This window comes from Aspergillus affinis, assembly GCF_023601865.1.
Source record: "Aspergillus affinis strain CMG 70 chromosome Unknown NODE_185_length_48300_cov_83_581258, whole genome shotgun sequence".
In the NCBI taxonomy this organism is placed as follows: domain Eukaryota; kingdom Fungi; phylum Ascomycota; class Eurotiomycetes; order Eurotiales; family Aspergillaceae; genus Aspergillus; species Aspergillus affinis.
In genome coordinates, this window is record NW_026515966.1 from 9,816 (window position 1) to 31,037 (window position 21,222).

Genomic DNA, 21,222 nt, shown 5'->3' on the forward strand with positions numbered 1-21,222 from the left:
TTCCTCGCAGAATTACCCATTACCTAATAAAATTTAGTGGTCCGTATTTTGCATGGTCCATCACCACTCCGGACTAGAGAAAAGAAAAAGAAAATCAAAAAGAAAAACACAAGACACCAACAACCGTCAGTGCAGATCCATAGACACGTCATATTCACGATCCGAGTGTGACACTTCAGATCGCATTGCTCATGTCCATATTAGATGACGGGGCCACACTGTGAACGGATTTGTTGGCATCCAGGGACATGCGGTCCCCACTCATCATCTTTGACACCCTTTTATCTTTGAATGGGCGCGCAGTAAGCACTTGTGCTGGGCAGACCACCACCTCGTCTTCACCGTCGCCCGTATCGTTGCCCTTCTTCACCACTAGGGGGAACAGGACAACCCGGACCACGGCTTGTTGGGATTCCAATTCCTCGTTCGAAGTGGTCTCCCCGCTGCGCTCGTTCATAAGAGATGCATTGAAGAAAACTTGTCGGGCGAGGTCGCCGTTCGTGTCGTAGTCGGGTTGCAGCGGAGGCAGCATGATATATTCGGCGAGCTGCGTGCGCATCTCAATGGACAGGTTAACTGCCACCCGGAGCACCTTCCGCAGCGAGTCAAGGAGTTGAGGTTCCACGTTTGTGGGCGGGGGCAGTAGACGCGACAAGGTATCGAAGATCTCCAACGCGACAGCTTCGGTGTCGTTGTCGCGCTGGCGAGAAAAGGTAGGACGCTTCGACAGGAGGGTGAGGGTGGTGGCACGCCATCGGTGAATAGCGCCGCGCTTACCAACCTCGGTCAGTTGTTTCTCCAGGGACTTGAGCTTTTGTCGCTGTTCCCGATCCATGCCGAATAGGTACCGCGTGAAGACAAACTCCCACACCATTGTCATTACAACAGACATGAATACGTCGCGTCGTCGGACCCGATCGGCAAGGTATGCATCGACATCCGAGCCGTCCAGAATAGCGTTGTCAAATCGGTCGGCAATCTTCTCGTCTTGTAGGTCACCAAGCTTGCGGCAGCGGCGATGGTCGGAGTGCTTGGAGAATCGTAGTACCCATTGTTGCACGTGGCCGCACAACTTCTGGCAGGCGGCATCGAAGTAGTCTTCGTCGCGGAAGACTAGGACGTTTTCGTTCATCGACGCGGCGATCTGTTGCTGTAACTCTTTCACTTTGTCGCGCGCATTCTCGAGTTCCTCACGTAATCGGCGCAGCTCCATGTTTTTCTGGGCCAATGCAGCATCGACTTCTTGTCGTATCTTGTCTTGCATGTTCTTCGATAGCTGTCGATTTTGTAGGCGCAAGTCGTCCAGTTCGCGGATGGATGATTCTCGCACCGTCTGAATTTCGGTCTCATGGAGGGCGACGAGGTGAGAATTGGAGGAGGTCAGCCCTTCATTTTCCTGGTTCAATCGAGAGACTTCCTTCTGAAGCCAGTCCACCGAGCTCTTGAGCTGTTCCACCTCGGCTTCCCTGTCCCGTAGGTCAGCATCGCGTGTGTCGAGGGCACGGTCACTCCTGCGACGGGCGACACTAGTTTTCTGTAATTTTTCCTCGGCCGATTCCCGCGCGGCTAAGAGAAGGCGATTTTCGGAGACGAGTTGATCGAGACGAGATTCGAGTTCTTGGAGGTGTTGCATGCTGCGACGGTGCCGGACGCTGGGCGGTCGGCTAGGCGACCGGGGCGAGCTCGGCGTCTCCCCCCATCCCTCCTAAACAAACAAAAAAGTCAGCATCGATGGTAATCAACAATTTGGAAACAAAAGAATAGATCTTTGTGGAGAGATGAGCAGTAAGAACAAGAGAGAGAAACTTACAAAGACATCTGTCATGGTTCGTAGGGGGCGCTTGCCCTTGTCCGTGACCGGGTCGTAGGAAGAAGAGGAAGCGATGCGCTCGAAGTTCACGTCGGACGGAAGAGGGGGCGAAGCGGCTGCGGGAGGCTGGGGACTTCCCGCCGGTTGGTTGGCCGCCGCCCGCAAATCGCCGCTAGTGCTTCGGGTCATTCGTCGCAGCGATCGCTGGCTCTGCGCGCTCCGAAGGCTGTTCACGCTGTCGGTGGGCCTCAGGATCGGCATGCCTTGCTCCGGGGTCTGTAATACTTCCGCTGAGAATTTCTTGCCTGTCTGTCGCGCTTTTCTCACGCTCATATCCCCCCTATCTTCGCTGGTAGGCGTATCCCTCTCTGGCGTAGGCCACGCCTGGCGGGAGAGCGCGTTGTCTGTAAACTTGCGGACCGGAGTTTCGGGTCGGGGGAGAATATGCTCTGGCTTCATCTCTAGACGAGGCGTGCCGCGCTCAGAGGCTATGGCGCCCCTGCCGCGGCTGCCTTCCCTTGGCTCTTGTTCGGTAATTGTCTGCAAGGGGGTCCGCGGAGGGGACCCCATGTCGTTGCTGGCTCCTAGCTGTCCACCGAAACCGGAAGGCGACGATGTTCTAGGATCTGCAATGGGAGCAGCATCCTCCAGAGACCATGATCGAGGAGGATGGTTGGGTCGCCCGTGAATGGATGGACTGCGTCGAAGCTCGCAGGTTTCAGGGCTAGGAAGTCGTCGCTCTACATCGGTGGGACCGAAGATAGAGGAAGGGATCTCATGGACGGGCTTCGGTGCAAACAAAGGAGTCTTGCTGCTGGTGAACGGATCCGAGACGTCTCCTTCGGGCTGGTTGGTTTCCACAGCGCCGATTTTCTTCTCGATCGAGGGTTGCGTCGCGATTGAACGAGAGCTTTCTTCGGCTTTTTGGCCTGGATTCTCGGTCTCGAAATCAACGGAGGGTTTTTCGATGGTAGCAGATTGATAATCGTCGCGAGTAGGATCCTCCGAGAGCCCATGGTCTGTACTATCAATCTGTAGATCCCGGGAGGTAGTATCCTCCTGGGCGTGGGCGCTAACTTTGTCGTCGGCAGTGGGAATGGACGCCTCCGAGACCTGCTTGTGGGCGACGGTCTCATCCTCGGCCTCATCTTTTACTGGCTGGGACAATTGAATGGGCGGGGGAAGTCGGAATGAGCCTTGTTCAAAGTCGGGGAACACGCTGGTGACTTTGGGTTGCCTGTGTGGCAAAACACCAAGATCTTCCTTGCTTCGCTTTTCTGGGATCGAGCTCATCGCTCCATGTCCCAAACCTCTTGGCGCTTCCCTCGTTCCCTTTGCAGCAACCAAGTTGTCTAATCGTACGGTTAGACCTTCTGGAATAGCAGATTCGTCGAATGGAGCAATGCCTGGCTCAAATGGAACAGGTCGAGTCTCAGGCGACGACTGGGGAGATGGTTCGTTGGAATCGATCTTACCTTTCTCCCAATCAATGGACGGCAAAAAGTCATCATCAAGGGCATAGTATCTTGGGTCTGAAGTCTCCGATTCTTCCGGTGCACGGAACGGTTTAGAGACGAGATCGGTTGCAGGCTCGCTGGGAGCACCGGGTTCCGATGATGTGGCCTCCTGGCTCTGTTTTGTCTTGCGCTTCTTCTTTTTCTCTTTTTTAGACAATTTCCTCGAAGCAGGGTTCTCGTCCAAGTTGGTATCTTCGATAGCTCCTAGTGCCGGATCCTGAGTTGATGTCTCCGTGGTGGCAAACTTCTCTTCGACAGTTTCCTTGGGAGCCTCTGAGACTGACTCAAGCTGGCGGTGTTCTGTCTCCTGTGGCTTTTCCTCCTCTGTCGCTGTTTCCGGAACGACAGACTGTTCCCCAGTAAGTTCTTTCGTAGCATCCAGAACTGGTTCGGGCCCCGGTTGCTCATCTCTCATCTTCCTCAAATCCTTCGGCGTTTCATACTCTTGAACAATCTCCCAAGTAGTTTCCACAGCTGCCTCAGGTTCGGGGAGTTCTGCTTCTTGTGACCTTTCCTCTAATCCTGTTTCCGGGGTGGGAGTTTGTTCTTCAGTAACTCCTTTCGTAGCCTCCACAAATGTCCAAGGCTCAGGCTGGTCTTCTTCCTGGGGCTTCACATTCCCCACAAGTGCTTTGTTGACGGTAGGCTGCTCTTCGTTAATTTCCCGTGGAGCCTCAAGGGCCAGTTCGGACTCAGGAACAGGCTGCTCCGACTCCTGCGACTTCGTTTGCTCCACTGGTGTTTCTGTAGCGATAGGCTGCTCTTCGAAAATATCTTTAGGAACCACTGGAACCGCCTCGGACTCGGGCTTAGGCTGTTGCTCTTCAGTAGATTCTTTAGGAGCCTCTGGAACTGGCTCCGACTGCGGCGCAGTCTCATCAACCTCTTGCTTGGCCTTCTTCTTCGCCTTTCTCTTATCCTTCTTCGACTGCTTCCTGGAGAGAGGCTCTGCAGGTTCGACGTTTTCGGAATCGTCACCAACCCCATGCCCTTCAACGGGACCGAGATCAACTTTACCAGCAGCTTCGCTCTCTACAGGCACCGGTTTTTCGTCATCCTTCAGTCCCTCCTCTCCCCGAGACGCCGACTCGTGTTGCTCCTCAACGGGCTCACGAACAGCTTGGCCTGGAATATCTGCGGGCATCTCTTGGGTTTTCTCGCCTGTTGGAAGAGGTGCCCTAATAGGAGCTTCTAAACTTGACTCAGAATCTCGAGGCTCCGCCGTGGGACCCTCTAGAGGCACTTCAGATTCAGATATCTCCTTCGGTTCCGGCGTTGGTTCTTCAACAGGTAGGTCGGTTTCAGGAGATGCCCCCGTCGTAGTAGTCTCTGCTGTGGTTTCCTCCTTGGTTTCAGCGGGAACAGGAGTAGAAGGAGAAAGAACATCCTCAGACTGTTTCTTGCTGTCCTTCTTCGCCTTCTTTTTCTTTTTCTTAGACTCCTTCCGGCTTAACTGCTCCACCGGGGCACTTTCTTCGGGAAGTTGGTCATCTGTGACTTGCTGTGGCTGCTCATCAGATGCCCCTTCAGGCGAAGTGATCGTCTCGTCCAGGATGGGTTGTTTATCTTCGGAGAGCAGTCCACGGTCCGCCTCAGGTGATTGCATGTGCTCGGCGGATTCCGTCTCAATTTGCATGGGGTTTCCCTCGTCAACCGCAGTTTCGACCTGTGCTGACACATCTTCGATTCGTGGAAGTTCCCTTGTTTCCTCCTGGGTAGCCTCGTTATCTTCGTTCCTGTCATATTGTGAAGTGATGGCCTTGGAGTCCTCATTGTTGTTCTTAGGGAGAATCTCCATATCTGTAGGCTCTGGAGTTAGGGCCTTTTTCATATGACCTTTCCGAGGCTCCTTAGCGGTAGTAGAGTTCGAGACTAAAGGCACTTCATTCGCACCCGTCTCAGGCGCCTCCATGGCTGTTTCGGGTTCCACCTTGCTCTCTGTAGAGCCAGGCTGTACTTCTGAGTGCTTCTCCTTGTCCGGCTCCGGCCCAGGTGCTCGAGGGATTGTTTCCGTATAATTTATGACATCAGAAGCCGCCGGATCGATTGGTTGGGCATCAGAGGATGGAAGATCCACTTCTGTAGAAGTTGGCTTAGATGTTTCCACGACATGCTCCTCCTTAGGTTCCTGTTCGGGAGCTTCGGGGAAAGTATCCGTGTCTTTCTTGTCTTCGGAAGCCGCCGAATCAATTAGTTGATCACTAGTGGAGGGAAGAGCGTCATCGACGGAGACGTGATGGTCCTCGACGTGCTCCTGTGGTTTCAACTCTTCTCTTGGTTCCTGCACGGAGGCCTCAGGCAATGTCTCCGCACCTTCCCCAGTCTCAGGAGTAGCCGAAGCAGCTGACTGGCTCTTGACCTCAGGAAGACCCTGCGTGTCCGATTCCTTAGACAAATCTGCTGCCTTCTGCGCCTCGCGCTGCTTCTTCTTCCGCTCTTTTTTGCTCAATTTTCTTGACGGCGCGGTGGATTCAAGCGCATCGGTATTTGGTGGGGCGGTCTCACTCGTCGTTTCCGTTTCACCCACAGATTTATCACCGGTAGGTTCGAGAACAACATCTTCCTTAGTTTTCGGGGTTGAGATAGCCACTGAGTCGTCTTCATTTTCGCCAATGATGGGCAGTGTCTCAATTTTGTCCAGTTTTTCTTCCTGTACAGCTTCCTCCGCCGCCGGGGTTTGATCTGAAGTTTCTGGTTTCGGTTGTTCTTCAGGTTCCCTTGTAACTGTAGGCTCAGCTGTGGATCCTTCTGTCTCATGCGTAGGTGCTACCGCCTCAGTCGTTTCGCTGGCGATGTTTTCGAAGCCCTCGGCATGCGTTGTAGGTTCGATTTCCTGCTTTCCCTCACCAGTTTCCTCCTTTTCATTTTCTGTGGACGGTTGAATTTGCCCACCCGCATCAACTTGATCAGCAATTTCCCCCTCAACACCGGGCAACGCAAATGACAAATCGGGATCGTTGGGCTCAGGCACGGGATGGGGACTGTCAGCGGGTGGAGTCGGTGACCGTTGCTCTACCTGCGAAGATACTTTGTCATCAGTCCAAGTCAGATCTTTATCGTTCTTGCCGTGTACGCCGGTGTCGTGGGACTGATTGTCTTTACCGTCATCTTCAGTAGGTGCAGTTGCCATCTCAAGAGAAGGGTCTGAGGGTTCGGCTTCGGCAGGAGTCTCGACTTCGCTCGTTTCTCGATGCGCACTCTCGTCAATTCCCACATCTATACTTTTTGACTGCCGCTTCTTCTTCTTTTTGGCCTTCTTCTTTTCCTTGGCGGACATGTTTGCGAATCCATCATCCTCTGACTTTTCAGGCTCAGCGACAGGCTCAGTGGTAGGCTCAGTGGTAGGCTCAGTGGTAGGCTCAGTGGTAGGCTCAGTGGTAGGCTCAGTGGTAGGCTCAGTGGCAGGCTCTGTCGCAGGCCCTGTGATTATGTCCTCCTCAGCCGTCATATCAGGAACCTTCTCCGTTTCTACCGGTGTATCTTCGCTGCTGGGTTCTGGAGCTTCTACGACCCCTGAAACCTTCTTCTTTTTGGCCTTCCTCTTTTCCTTGGCAGACATGTTTGCGAACCCATAATCCTCAGGCTTTTCAGGCTCGGCAATAGGCTCGGTAAAAGGCTCTGCAGTAAGGTCGGCGATAGATCCTGCAAGAGGCTCTATAACAGGTTCTGTAGCAATCTCCTCGGTGGCTGGGGCATCAAGAACCTTCTCTGTTTCTACCGGAGTCTTGTCGCTGCTGTGCCCTGGAACTTCTGCGGGAGCTTCTTTGTTTACTGCCGATGCCTTCTTTTTCTTTTTGGCTTTTCTTTTTTCTTTGGCAGACATGTTTGCGAATTCATTGTCCTCTGACTTCTCAGGCTCAGTGACAGGCTCGGCGTCAGCCTCTGCAACAGGTTCTGCAATAGGTTTTGCGACAGGCTCTGCCACAGGCTCTGCGGCGATATCTTCGGAAGCCGGGGTATCAGGAATCTTCTCCGTGTCCACCGTAGTCTTGTCATTACTAGGTTCTGGTGCCTCTGCGGGAGCTTCTTCACTAATTCCTGAAGCCCTCTTCTTTTTCTTCGACTTCTTGGATTTAGGAGTCTGGGTCATTTCCTCTAACCCATTTTCTGCAGCCTGAGGCACTGTTCCAAAAGCTGTCTGCTCAGGAGGAGTTTCAACATCGGGCGGTTGCTGAGTCTTATCCGTAGCGGGTATGTCTATTCCTGGCGTCTCCTGCTTAGGCTCAGAGAACACTTGAGCATCACCGAGAGGGTCTTTTTTTGACGTGGCATCAGGGATTTCCTCTTCGAGTGCTTTTTCTTCTGTTACTGTGGGAATGTGTACGGGCTCAGAAGGCTCCATGACGTGCTCTAGCTCTTCGGTTATAGAGTCGAATTGCGATTGAGGCTGCTCTTCTTGTGGAGCAGAGACTTCACTGGACTTCTCATTCTCTAACCCGGAGGCAGCAGCAGTATCTTGGGTGGGTTCATTAGACAGAGATTTCTTTTGGTGAGGTTCATCCGTAGGCGCACCATCCTGACTCTCTTGGCTCGCTTGCAAGGCGGAATCCCCGAGGTTTTGCTCAATGGACTTGTCAGACGAGTCAATGGTCTCTGTGGCTGGCTCTGCAGACTCGGATGTAGATTGTTCAGGTTCCTGCGCTAGTGACTCCTCAGCGGCAAAACTAACGGACTTGCGTTTCTTCTTGTCTTTCTTCTTTTTCTTAGAAGATCCTTCTCGAAGTTCTGGTATAGCTTCGGGAGTCTCTACAGTCTCTTGAGATTCGACGACTCCTGGCTTCTTAGCAGTCTCTTCAATGCCCGCGGACTCTGCAGACTTGTTGTCATCGCCATTTAACTCTTGAGTGAAATCTTCGGGCATCGCCTTCTCTTCAGACTTTTCGGCATCGGTGGAGGATGCCTCTTGCGCAGGTTCAAGAGCGGATTCGGGCTCCAGCGGCTTCTCAGAAAGAGTTTCACCCGCTTCTTCGGTCGTAGGAGCAGGCTGGTCCTCATCAATTGAAGTTGACTGGCGCTTCTTCTTTTTGTCCTTCTTTTTCTTGCTAGTGGAGGGCTGGGGCTCTTCAATGGATTCGGGAGCGGTGGTAGACTCGGTTGGATCGGGGAGAGGTTGTGAGTCGGTTGGGGTTGCTGGGTCAGTCGACTCAGAGGACCCAATTAGCGTCTCCTCTTGGGCCTCGGGCTCCTCTTCGACCTTAAGCTCTTGGGCCTTGGGCTCTTCAGCCTTGGGTTCTTCGACCGCCGGTTCCTCCTCGGTCTTGGCTTCATCAACTTGAGGCTCATCGGTTTTGGGCTCTTGCGCCGATTCTTCAGGAACGTCTAGCCCTTCAGGTGCGGGTGCGTGTGTATCAGTAACAGGAGGATCTTGCTTGTCTTCAGGAGCATCGAAGAGCTCCTGCTTTGCATCCGATGACGCCTCGGGGGCAATTTCTGGGGCCACCTCGCTGATAGGAGTAGTCTGTCCTGATTGAGACTTTTTCATTTTCATTTTCTTCTCTTTCTTGGACAAAGGAGGGGTTCCAGGCTGGGTCTCCGCAGGTGCGGTTGCCGTGTCGTTTTCCTCGGCAGGAAGGGCATCTTCTTCGCCTTGGGTCTGCTCGGGAGCGTTGGTCAGGTCTTTTGAGAGCTGCTCCTGAGCAGTCTCCTGCACTGGCCCCTCCTGCATTGGCTCCTCTTGCACTGGCTCTTCAACTGGCTCCTGAACTGGCTCTTGAACTGGCTCCTGCACTGGTTCCTGCACTGGCTTTTCCTTCACGGGCTCCTCTTGGGTTGCCTCTTTGACTTCATCCGGAGTAACCTGTCCCGATTTCGATTTCTTTTTCTTGGACTTCTTGGAAGTCGCAGAGATCTCTTCGGGCTGAGTTTCTTCAGGTGTAGCTACCGTGATGCCCTTCTCCGTCTCAGTAGGAGCGGTATCTTCTTCGCCAGGCACCTTTTCGGAGTCTTCGGTGCTGATTGGGTCGACTGAAGTCTGTTCGGGAGCTTCGGGAGCTGGTTCTTGTACCTGCTGCTTCTTCTCTAGCTCCTGTTCAGATGGCTCCTGCACAAGCGGTTCTTTCTCGGGTTCCTGTTCAGGTGACTTCACTTGAACAGGCTTCTCTGCCATTGGTTCCTCTGTCACCGGCTCTTTGGCCTCTTCAGGAATGACATGGCCAGACTGAGACCTCTTCTTCTTCTTCTTCTTGGACTTCTTAGACTTTGCAGAAGGCTCAGGTTGGGTCTCCTCTGGTGTAGATTCAGGGACGTTCTTTTCAGCGGTAGTGGTGCTCTCTTCGACGTCGGCTTGCTCAGAAGAGGGTTCTACGCTGATCGGATCAATTTCAGTTGGAGCTTGTTCTTGAATCGCCTCCTCCTTCAACTCTTCCAGCTGTGTCAGCTGCTGTACAGACTCCTGTTGTGCGGGCTCATCAACAACCGGCTCGTCCTTGACTTCTTCTGCTGGTCCGGGATCTTGCACGGATTCTTCGAGGGCTGATTCGTTGACTGGCTCCTCCTTGGCAGTTTCATCTTGAGCTGCTGGCTCTTGGACAGGTTCCTCCTGTGTCTGTTCCTCGGTGGTATCCTGAGCGGGTGACACAACATCCTTGGACACCCCTTCCGCGAAATCTTCGGGGTCCAACTTTGTAGGCTCGTCCTTTTCAGCACCACCTTCAACGGCCTCATCCTTGAGGTCGATATCGGCAGGCTGGTTTGCAGTCTCTGGGAACTCTCCAGGCACTGAAATGGGCTCCTGGGTCTCTACAGCAGACACCTCCTCCGTAGCTTGTTCCTGTGCAGGTCGAGAATCTTCTTGATTATCCGTAGGCATTATCGTAGTCGTAGCCTCCTCAATAGTATCTGCGGATTCTTGCTGCTCAGGCTCGGGCTGAGGCAGAGACTCGGTAGACGGAATAGGCTCTTCAGTCGGGATGTTCGATTCCGCATTTTCATGCGTCTCCTCATTCGGCTGCACAGCCTTGTCATCTGATTTTGGCAAGTGATCTGGAACAGCTCGTAGACCTTCTGAGTCCTCGGTAGCAGGCGCAATGTCCCCCATCTGCTTCTCTTGCTTGTCATCTACGCCTGATGCCTCCTCGGAAACAGCCGGTACACCTTCAGGCTCTTGAGTGCCAGTAGGCGCAGTAGCCGGCTCCACCGTAGAACTGAGATCGGTTTCTGTAGGGACCTCAACGGGGACCGCCTCCGTGCCCGTCTCCAGGGAAGCAGATTGGCGATCCTTCTTCTTCTTCTGCTTCTTCGCCTTTTTTCTTTGAGCGGCAGTCATGGGGACCTCGGATTCGGTAGGCTCGGACTCCTTGGGTTGTTCGAGGGGCTCTTCATTAGGTTGCTCCTGGGATTGTTCCACAGATTGCTCTTGGGGCTGTTCCAGGGATTCCGATTTAGACTCTTCAGGCTGATTCTCAATGTCCTTTTCGCCCTCTACAACTTTCTCGGCCGACGGCTCAATTTTCACTGATTTATCTTCGGCAGGCTCTTGGACATCCTCCGGGACATTGGCTTCGGGAGAAACACCTAGATCCTCATGTTGAGACGTATCGGCGGGATCCAAAGCAGGCTCAATTTTAGTTGTTGTTTTCTCTTGAGCAAGTTCCTGGTTATCCTCGGGGGTAGTAGCTTCAGGAGAAGCGCTTGTCTCCACATCATTGGAAACATCGGCGACAGCGGTGTCCGGAGAAGGCGCAGTCACAGCTTCAGCCCCGTCCGAGACGGCGGAGACGCTCTTCTTCTTCCCCTTCTTTTTCTTGCCCCTTTTGCCCGTAGGCTCCTTCTCCTTCTCCCCTTCCACTTCAGGCTGGGGCAGGGGCTGCGACTCGGGTTCAGGCATAGATATAGGTTCAGCCGGTTCCAGCTCGGACATGTGCAAGGGCTGCTCGGCGTCCTTGGTGTCAGGACTCGAATTTTCCACCACCGGGATGATTAAGTTGTGTTCCGCTACTGTGGGCGCGGCTTCTTCCTCTTTAGTTTCAGAGGGTTGTTCCTCGCGAGCATCCTGACTTTCAGCAACAGCTGTGGTGTCCTGGTCATTGGGCTGCGATGGGGAAGCAGTTTGGGCGGGCTCCTTCTCTGGGACAGGGTCTTCGGGTTTGGCTGTCTCAGACTCATTCTCCGGCTCAGCTGGAGGATCGGGCGATGAAACGGTAGACTTGCGCTTCTTCTTGCTCTTTTTGCCCTTCTTCTTGGGTGTGTCTTCGGCTACCTCTTCTAGGTTCTCTTTCGGAGTAGGCTCGTGCGAGTCATCTCCTTGAGAGTCCATTATTGAGGCAGGGACCTCAGAAATTGGCCCCTCGGATTTTGTTAGATCCTGAGAAGTTTCCTCGTTTTGCGGCTGAGTATGTTCTGGTCCCTTCACGTCAATTTCACCATCACGGGGAACTGCAGGCTCGGAAGCTCCCTCGAGTACAGGTTCTGAAGGCGCAGCTGCGGTTCCGACCTCTTCGAGTGGCTCCGCGGCGCCCTTGTCGTTGGCGTCTTCTTGGTCTTTGCGCGCCAGGTCATCTTCAACAACAGTACTTGGTTCCATATCCTGAGTCTGCAAATTGACTATTACTGGCCCTGCTGCCTGGTCGGTAGGGGTTTCCGTTTCCTTCTCGAGCTTCTCTGCTTTCCCCTCGTCCATTAGATCTGGTGCAGTCGAATCGCCCTGCGCAGAGACTGCCTCTGGAACATCGGTGATGGGAACTGTCTCAACCGTCTCATCCTGACGAGAGAGCGTTTTACTCTGCTGCGCAGTTGAGTCATCTGCAGCGTTGGTCTCTCCAGTGATTTGAGTGGATTCTGGAAATTCCTCTTGAGTGACGGTAGGCTCAGTCGTCAGATCCTGTGGCTGCTCTGGGGTTTCTAACAGCCCCTTATCTTCTTTAGTCTCCGTTGCTTCTAGAGAACGCTGTTCGGATAGGATGGAAGTCTCATGCTCGACGCTTTCAGTGACTTCTGGAGTAATTTCCTCTGGCCCCCGAGTCGTAGGAGAAAGATATTCCCGAGAGTCTTCAAAGATTTCTTGGACTTGCGACTCCACCTTTTGCTCCGTGCCCTCCTCGGCCGATTTGAAGCCGTTTTCATCCGTCGGGGTCTCGGCGGAAGGCTGTGTAGATTCAACGGTAGTTGGTTCCTCAGGAATCTCCTCCGCAATAGAGCCAATGTTCTTCTTTTTCTTCTTCTTGTCACGCTTTAGCTTCTTAGAAGCCACTGCGGTATCGACAATCTTGGCAGGTGTCTCTTCAGCCTCCGCAACCGGTGGTACTTCAGGCTCTAACGAACGAGTGGCTTCAAGGTCATCAGGAACGGTTTCCGGTGCGGGCTCTTGAGGAAGTGGCTCTTCTGGCTTCTCGGTGGCCTCAGGTTTCTCGGGTTCATCTAAAGCAGAAGGGGTTTCCACGGGCGTTGGTTCCTCGGCAGGCAGGACCCGTTCGAATTCACTGGACGCCGCCTTCTTTTTCTTTCGGTCTTTCTTCTTCTGCTTCTTCGACAAGACCGGTTCGGTAGATTCAGCGGTTAGATCTTCCGTTTTTGTCTGAACAGTTTCGCTTTCTTGAGGCGTAGCTTCAGGCACCGCTTCAGCGGTCTGTTCGGTAGGTGAAGCTCCAAGGACATCGGACTCATCCAGGAAAGGGTCCCGAGAAGCGTCTTTCACTTTATCTGGAACGGCACTTGACTCTCTAGCCGGCTCAGCTGCCGTAAATTCATCGGCAATTTCACGCTTTTCATCGGCAGGTCCTGCTACAGGGGAGTCGGCGGGGTCAACAAGTGCCTTCGGTTCGTCTTGAGCACTCAATGCAGACTGAGGCGCTTCAATGTCCTTGTCTGATTGGAACGAGCCTGGCGGAAGATCACGCGAAATAGGGGTATCTTCACCGTTCGACATCGATTTATCCGTTCTTGCCGCCATCCCTTCCTCATTCTTATCTGATAGACCAGATGGTGCATGTCTATCTAAGCCAACTGCTGCCGCGACTACAGCACCCACAGCGCCAGCGATGCCCATTCCTTTTGACGACTCCTTAGGCTCCGCCAGCGGAGCAGTCTTGCGTTGAGTGGGCGTCGACTCTGCTGTTTCCGAAATATCGACAGATTTGTTCTCCGGAGTCGAAGGTCGATTGTCATCTTCCTTCTTCATCCCAACCGCAGAGCCTTCGGCCGAAGGCAGCGATCCCATCGTTGGGGATGACGGCAATTCGCCATACACACTAGGATCTTGGAGGAGTTCCGACGGAGAGTGGAATTCGTACTTGGGCTTGCTCTTCTTGGCCGAGGAGGGAGCACTGGTTTGGCCGAAAGTTGCCGCGGTGGGTGTCCCTTCCTGAGAACCAAGGAAATCGTGGTAGATGTTGTTCTCCTCAGGGTGCGTGGCAGGGGTCGTCTGATCGATGCCTCGCGCCTGAGGCATGCCGTGGACATAATGACTGTAGTCAAGCATCTCCCAGCTCTTCTCATCTGACAGAGCAGTCAGGTCCTCGACCGATGCGTTCGCGGACGAGCTCTTGCTGGATGGGAGCGAGGGCAAGGGCTCATCGGGCTGTAGTTCTACTTTGCTGGAACCATGGCGCTCCACGAGCCACAAGGGGCGGATCTCGCGCGAGGTTCGGAATTCGGTTGAGTTGGGCCGGCGCGGACGGGTCTGAGTTGGAGACCCAGGAGACGGGGCTATCGGGAAATTGGCAGATGGTGAACGCTGGAGACCCGGTGAGGTTGGGGGCCGGCGGAAATGCAGAGGCACTGCAGTCGGCGAGTCATTCGAGCGCGACACGACCGATTGCGATGCAAAGAAATCTCCGTTCTCACCCTGTCTTTGGGCCAATTCAGGAGATGTTGGTCTACTCTGCGATTTGGGTTCCAGGTCGAAGGTCTTCGCTAATAGAGGAAGCGATTCTGAACGGCTTCTCGGCCGCTGCTCTAGAAGATCTAGCCCCAGTCCTCTGGTTTCTTCATCGTTGTCTTCAGATGAATCTCGGGCCTATACGTAGAAAAATTGAAGCAATAAAGCATTTAGTACATGAGTCATATAACATATTCACAAATCATCAAAGTCCGGGAATGGATCAGATCAGGCAAACCACACAAAGTTTACAGAAGAAAGAAAAATGAAAAACAGCTAAAACTATACCTTCTCATCTCCCCTTCCTTTACCAGATTCTAGAATGCCCTCGTGTCTTTGCCGCCGGCGTTCTTCCCTTCGCTGTCTGCTCGACTTGTAGCCTTCGACGTTGATATTTTCCTTTTCCGCAACCGTACTGTCCTCATCAGAAGAGTCGCCCTCTAATGTATCAGCACGGCTAGAGCTGCGACGGCTAGAAGACCTCTCCTTCCGCCGATGTCTCGACCCCTCCGGTGACCGGGTTCCGATATCCGATTGGACTTCGCGAGACGTGCGTCTATCTGTAGAAGAGGACCTCTTGCTGTCTACTGGCTCAGAGACTTTAGAGCCGAAGATACTGCTTAAAAAGCTGCCCGGCTTCTTTTCCGTCTTCTCATATGTGCTTCTGGATTTGTCACGGCTCTCTCCAATCCTGGCCGGCGAGGATGTCACAGAAGCAGAATTTTCAAAGTCGTCAGTGTCTCGCTTGGAGCGTCTCTTGCGCCGTTTCTTTTTCCCTTCAGAGCCAGTTTCGGCTAAAGATGCAGTGTCATCTTCCTGCAGCTTCAAATCGTCGGTACTAGACCGGGATCGTGATTTTGTCGGAGTTTCAAAATCCGCAGGTGTGGATGCCGAAACGAGCGATTGGGATCCATCCTTGGGCATATCTCGCGGGCGCCTAGTGGGTGAGTCCTCTTGGCCGAATCCACCTGGCATGGAAAGGGCCTCGTCTGGGGGAGATTGGGATCGGGATCTGCGACGGTCATCGCGGTGTCCACCCAGTTGCTCAATGACCTCTTGTGCAATGGACGACCGGGGTCTGTTCTCGTGGGTCATATCCTTTTCCCGAGTGACGGGCTCAGGCTCTGAGAAAAGCGGTTCATTGTCCATGAACTGTCTTGGTGGTGCCCCATTCTTTGGCCTATCATCCGATGTCTCGACTTCGCCTTCGGCAAACCTATGCGGCTCTCTGGAATCAACAGGCACCCGAGTCCAAGGCGAAACGAATTGGACCCCGGATCCAGGGGGTGACGACCGCGTGTGGTAGGTTGGATCATCCGTCACGAGTGAAGGATCAAAGCCCGTAGCTGCAGTGGCTGCAGCCACCGTTGCGGCAAAATCGATGTCACCTTCGACGTTAATAGATGAATTCTTAGGCGAGGCGTCTCTAATATCTCGACTGAGTTCCTCATCAGCGAGATCGTCTTTCCTACTCGATCTACTTCGGCTTGGAAGATCATGATTGATAGATTCGTGATCGGAAGACGTAGATGGAACTTCGTACTCGTGCATCTCATGCTCGCCCCAAGAGACCCTTGAGCCTGTTGTCGGCCGCTCTGGTGGACTTTCTGCCTCGATTATCTCAGGAGTTGACATGACCGGCGACGCGAGATCTCTAACCGATCCGCTCAAGCTTTGCGGTGGTGTGGGTTCAATGAGTTTGAGAGTCGGTACCGGCCAAGGCAGATTGTCATATTCTGGATGCGGACCTTCGCTCAATGTGCGGACGCGCTGGTTAGTCGGCTCTACTTCTATGATCGTAGGCATCGAAGTAGGCTCGCGGCGATGATAGGTGTCAGGACTATAGCGTTGCACTTCGGGGGCGAAGAACTGCGCATAATCATCGTGGACCGACTTTTTGCGATACACATCACGGAATGCGGAAGTTTTGATATGCTCTGCCTCATGTGGCGAGAACGAGCGCTCATCAGCAACGTCAGACATAGGTGCACTTGAAACAGTCGAGCCGGGTTCAGACGCGCCGCGTCTTTGTGCTCGACGCTTCTCTCGGCGTTCCTCACTGCGTCGACTCGTCTCTGAGGAATCGTCCTGGGAAGCTCTGCTGGAAAGCGCCGATGCCGCCGCCGCGGCACCTACGGCACCTACTGCTGCTGGGCCGATCCATGACGAGGAATCAGAGCTCTTTCGAGGATCCCGCTCATAGTCCCTTCGGTCGTCCTCGTAGCCATCGTCCCGGGCTGATTCGGAATCCCGTTGTTTATTGCGTTTAGAACGGCGATCAGGATCCCACGAACCCGTTTCACTTTCTCGGTCAATAAGTTGAACGCCTCCATCATAGTCAGCATTGCGTCTCAACCTATCGAGCCGGTCCGCACGTCGTTCTTTGTCCTCCTGTTCCTGTGTCAGGTCAAATGAGACCGACGCCTGGTCTTTAGTAGTAGATCGACGCTTCAGGGCGGAAATTTGAGACCCTTCTAGGGACTCTGTAGGAAACACGGGAGAAGAGTCACTTCGTCGAGGCGGTCTAATGATAGGCTCATCTCTAACATCGGGATACGGTGGGCCCTTTTGACTCCACGGTCCTTTTTTGAATGTTTCGGACGGTTGCTGTTCATATGGAGCAAAAGGTGCCCCTGCGAATGCTGGATCTCCGGTCGCGGGTGCACTGTACGCATGAATCGGCTCGCCTTGCGAGGTGTATACCGCTTGAGAGACTGGTGTCACAGGCTGGGGTTGTTGAAGAGGTATAGGCCCCGGGCGCACAAAAGTTGGCTGGGCAGGGGGGTTCGACGATACCCTGATGGCATCAAACCGGGACGGGTCGCTGGTGGGGACTGGAGCCACATGCTGAAGACTCCCAGTACTGCTAATGGCATCCTGGCTGGTCTTTCTACCGCCCCTGGAGTAGGCCGAAGCAAGTGCGGCTGTTCCCAGAGCACCGGCGCCCAGGGCAGCAGCACTTGGCAGTTGGTCGTCTTTCGAATCAGACCTCTTCTTCGCCTTCTTCTTGTCCTTCTTACTTCCCCACCTCCAGCCCCAGATAGACTTCCCAGAATCTGACGAATGGGAGTCATCTCCACCAAAAGCGAGTCCCGAACTGACACTTGCGGGAGACTGGTCACCCGAGTCTAGGTCCTCCCATCCCTCATCATTGGAAGCAGAAGAGGTATAGTCCGAGCGACCTGATCGAGAATCTTTGCCGGCGAGGATTTCACCTGGTCGGCGGTGTTTACGAGCTGCCACGAGGGCAGTTGCAACTGCACCCATTCCCAGAAGTCTCGCTTCAAGGTCCTTTTTATCCTTCTTGCGGTTCTTTTTCTTCAATTTTCCAGGCGGCAATTTCGAGTACCCGTTTCCAAAAGCCAGATCATTATCCAAAGAGGAAGAGGAATTATTTTTGAAAGAGAAAATGCTCCCTTGCTTTTTCGTACGACGCTTCTTGCGGTTTTCTGAAGACGCAGAAAAGAATGAACCAATACCACTTCCCGCGGGTTTTTCAGGCGCCCCCGAGATATTTAGAACGGAGGAGTCGGATGAAGAAGAGGTTCTGCTGCGCGCTTTACGCGGTGACCGACTTCGGCTGCTGCTTCGGTGGCGAGACTTCACTACTGACACGGCTGCCGTGCCTACTGCAGCACCTAGAGCAGCGTCCCTGAGAGCAGAGTGACTTTGGGTTCGCGATGAAGAGCGAGAACGAGAGCGAGACCTGATTCGAAGCATCTCCCCTTTACCAACTTTCGAGTCCGCATGATAGCTGCGGTGAGAGCGATCTCCAGAGCGACTCCGAGACGAGCGCCTATAAACCCCTCGTGAGGTCTGACTCTTGCGTGCGGTTGAAACGCTCTCAGTCTCATGCGACGAGACTACGCGGCCAGATCGAACGCTATAGGTATCATCAAAATCCTTGTTGTTGAAGAGCGACTTGACTCCGTAGCCCGCAAGCACTCCAGGCAGCCAGGAGTTTCTTGAAGATTTCTTGCGTCGTCGGCCCTCGTCCTCGGAAGACCCATAGCGAATCAGTTTATCAATCCGAGACCCGTTGCTGTATCGATCTCCGGAATTGCGACGTGCTTTGTGATTGTGCTTTCGAGGTGCGTCACGCGAGGTTGTACCGGGTTCAAAACAATATTTACAGACTCCGATTGCCTCTGTGTAGTCTTCGAACATCCCCACGCCTTCGGGGTCACGCCAAAAATCGATAAACTTATCCATGGGACCGCGCTGAGGCCGTTGAAGAGCCAGCTCTCCGCCTTGCAGTGGAGGGCTATGGTAGATCGCAGCATGATGAGGATGCGAGGGATCAGTAGCGTACCCAGCTAGTGCACCGCCACCAGCAGCATATGCGGGTGCATTCGAATAGGGCGGGTAGATCGACGGACCGAGCTGCCCCGTGAGATTTGGGGAGATCTCTTCATAATTTTGCATGGTATATTGGGAGGTGTGGTCGGCATTTGACGAGTGATGATGGGAAGCCATCGCGTAACCGGCCGCTGCACCCGCTGCGGCTGCACCGAACGAAACACCCATGCCATGGGATTGCGGGGGCTTGTGAGTATTACCAGCAGCCGGCGGGTCATGAATTGAGGTTGGCGATTCAACGTGGACAGGCGATGAAGACGCACTGCTGTCATGCAGTACATCTCCTACTCCATACGTAGCGGCGGCAGCTGCAGGCCCGGAAGTATGTATAGATGGTTTAGACGGTCGGTGCGGCTTGGGTGCTGGGGCAGATGAACCGCTGGGCTGTTCAGTGACGGGAGTATCGGGAACATCGTCAGTATAATAGCCAGCGGCAGCGCCGATTTGTCCCATACTACTCGGTTCCGGCGGTGGATTGGCGGTTGGCGACGCGGTCATCAAATGCGCCTGGTCATGAGAGGCGACCAGTGGAGGTTTGGGCCGCACACCGGGCTGGTACGCGACCGATTGACCTTGGTCACCATAGTAGTCTGCTGCTTCGCCTGCGGGATTCTGCGGGCTGTAAGGCGCTGGCACGTACGCCGGAAACTGGCCGGGGAATTGTTGTTGGACATGAGGATCATAGTTTCCGGGCGCATTGGGGAAGGCCAGCAACGGGCTTTCCGGACTCACACTGTGGAATTGCGGCGGAAATTGAGGCAGGTGAGGAGATGCCATATCAGGTGCACCCGAGACAGGCGGATAATACGCATCGCCCGACCGAGTTCGGCGACGATCGCGCCGCCTATTATCGTAATCATCGTTACTATCGTCATGGTCGTCATTTCCTTCGCTGTATCGGCTTGACCTAGGGCGTTCACGCTCTCGGCTGGGTGAGCGCGCCCGATTGCGCCTGCAGGAGCCATCCTCCACTTCATCGTAATCATCGCGGTATCGATCGCGGCGGTCGGAATCTTCGTAATCGCGGCGTCTAGGGGTTCGTTCGATAAGAAGGGGATCGGGGTCGCCCGACACACCCGGTTCGGCCGTCGCATAGCTCGAGGCGACGGATTCTCCGGCCACACTCGATGCCTTGCGCCGACTCCGGCTACTCGAAGATGGATATGCGGACAGGTCGCCCAAGCCACGGTCACGGTCGTCACCCCGTGATGACTTGCGGCTCACTGTCGAACCCTTGGAGTCGGTCCTGCGACGGCTCTTGCTCTTAGAGCTCGAGTTGCTGCGCACGTCGGAGGAGGAGCGGTTCCCGCCAATGAGAGCCTTGAACATGATGGGCAGAGAGCGATCCGAGCAATGCTCTAGCGATTCAGACGCACATGTGGAATGTCAATCGCGGAATTTGGGGCGAGGCGAAGGAATTAGAAGTCGCAAACCCTAAATATTAGACAGTATGGGAGGGGGGGAATTATCTTGGGGAAGGAAAACAAAGTGAGAGAAAATGCAATCGTAAAAACAAAAGGAGCGAAATAAAATACAGTAGAATCAAAGGATTAAGATAATACTTATGAGAGGGGAGGGGAAGAGATGAAAAAGAGAGAGGGAGAGAGAAGAGAGAGAGAGTAGGGACGGGGAGGTGAGCTGAAAGTGGATGGGACCACTGAGGTAGGCAAGGCCAGGCAAGCAAGAATAAAGTGCCGTCAGGTTCAGCTCAGCCCGTGGAACGAGTTGTTTTTGCTGGGCGACAAGCGCAGTAAACAACGACGGAGCTGAACCGTGGTTCTTTGTCACTCGGGAATCGGAGGCCCCAACTTTTAGTTTGGTTGCTCCAGACAATCGGCCGCTAGGGCGATCCAGTGACCTTAGCGCCTGAGGCAAGGATGGCCAGGTAGGATTTATTCCGTGGCAGGACGGCGGGGAATCAATCAACTTGAGGTGGGGGGAAAGGAATTAAAAAAGCAATATTGATGAGGAATGTGGGGTATCAAAGAATATGATAAAAAAAAAAGGAAGATGGACAAGATGCAGGTAAAGGTTCCAGATCAGATGGGGATGGACAAGAGCCCTTCGGTCGGGGAAAAAAAGCGACGATGAGGAATGCGACGGAATTGAAGATGAAGAAAAAAAAAAAAGTCGCGGTGAGGCGGTGGGGCCGCACGTGCCGTCGAGAGGGCAAGCAAAACAAACACAAGAGGCTGGACTGGCCAAAGGGAGATTAACCATGACGAGCATTGGATCCGTCTCCAGCCAGCCCCCTCCTAGATACTACTCCGAATGATTACTAGGCAGTAATTAACGATTCAATCTCAATCTCAATCTGTCGAACTCTGTCGTCAGAGCTCAATCACCGGCACCCCCTCCCAAATGACATGCTGCCGACTGGTTCGAGATGTGATGATGTGGCTCAACAAGACATGCTTGCCCGGGTCCCGCCAGCCAGTTGGACGAATGGGAGGCCTCAGGATTCCCTCCGAGCTGGTCGGTCGATCTGTCTGGACCTTCACACTGAAGGAATTATGTGCCAATTGCAGCATCGTGCATCTTACGCACGATTCGACTGGTTTAAAGTAAATTATTATAGGATGCAGAAAACGAACACCCGATCCCTAATCCTCCGCATGAAGAGTCAAGAACTACCCGTGAGAACCAAGTTATACAAATATGTACCAGGCATAAATTCCCCAGACCTAGACCCCCAGCAACAGTAAACCTCAAGGTACAAAAGT

At 53.7% G+C, this 21,222-nt stretch overlaps 1 protein-coding gene across 1 annotated transcript; it reads right to left on the reverse strand.

The window, feature by feature from the left end:
* Window positions 1-175: 175 nt before the first annotated feature.
* lah (involucrin repeat protein) lies at window positions 176-19,828 on the reverse strand (the record flags this gene model as incomplete). The annotated part of the gene is made up of 3 exons (XM_053094848.1): window positions 176-1,705; window positions 1,811-14,278; window positions 14,429-19,828. 3 exons carry the CDS (start codon window positions 19,826-19,828, stop codon window positions 176-178), a joined length of 19,398 nt encoding a protein of 6,465 aa, XP_052950426.1.
* Window positions 19,829-21,222: the final 1,394 nt, after the last annotated feature.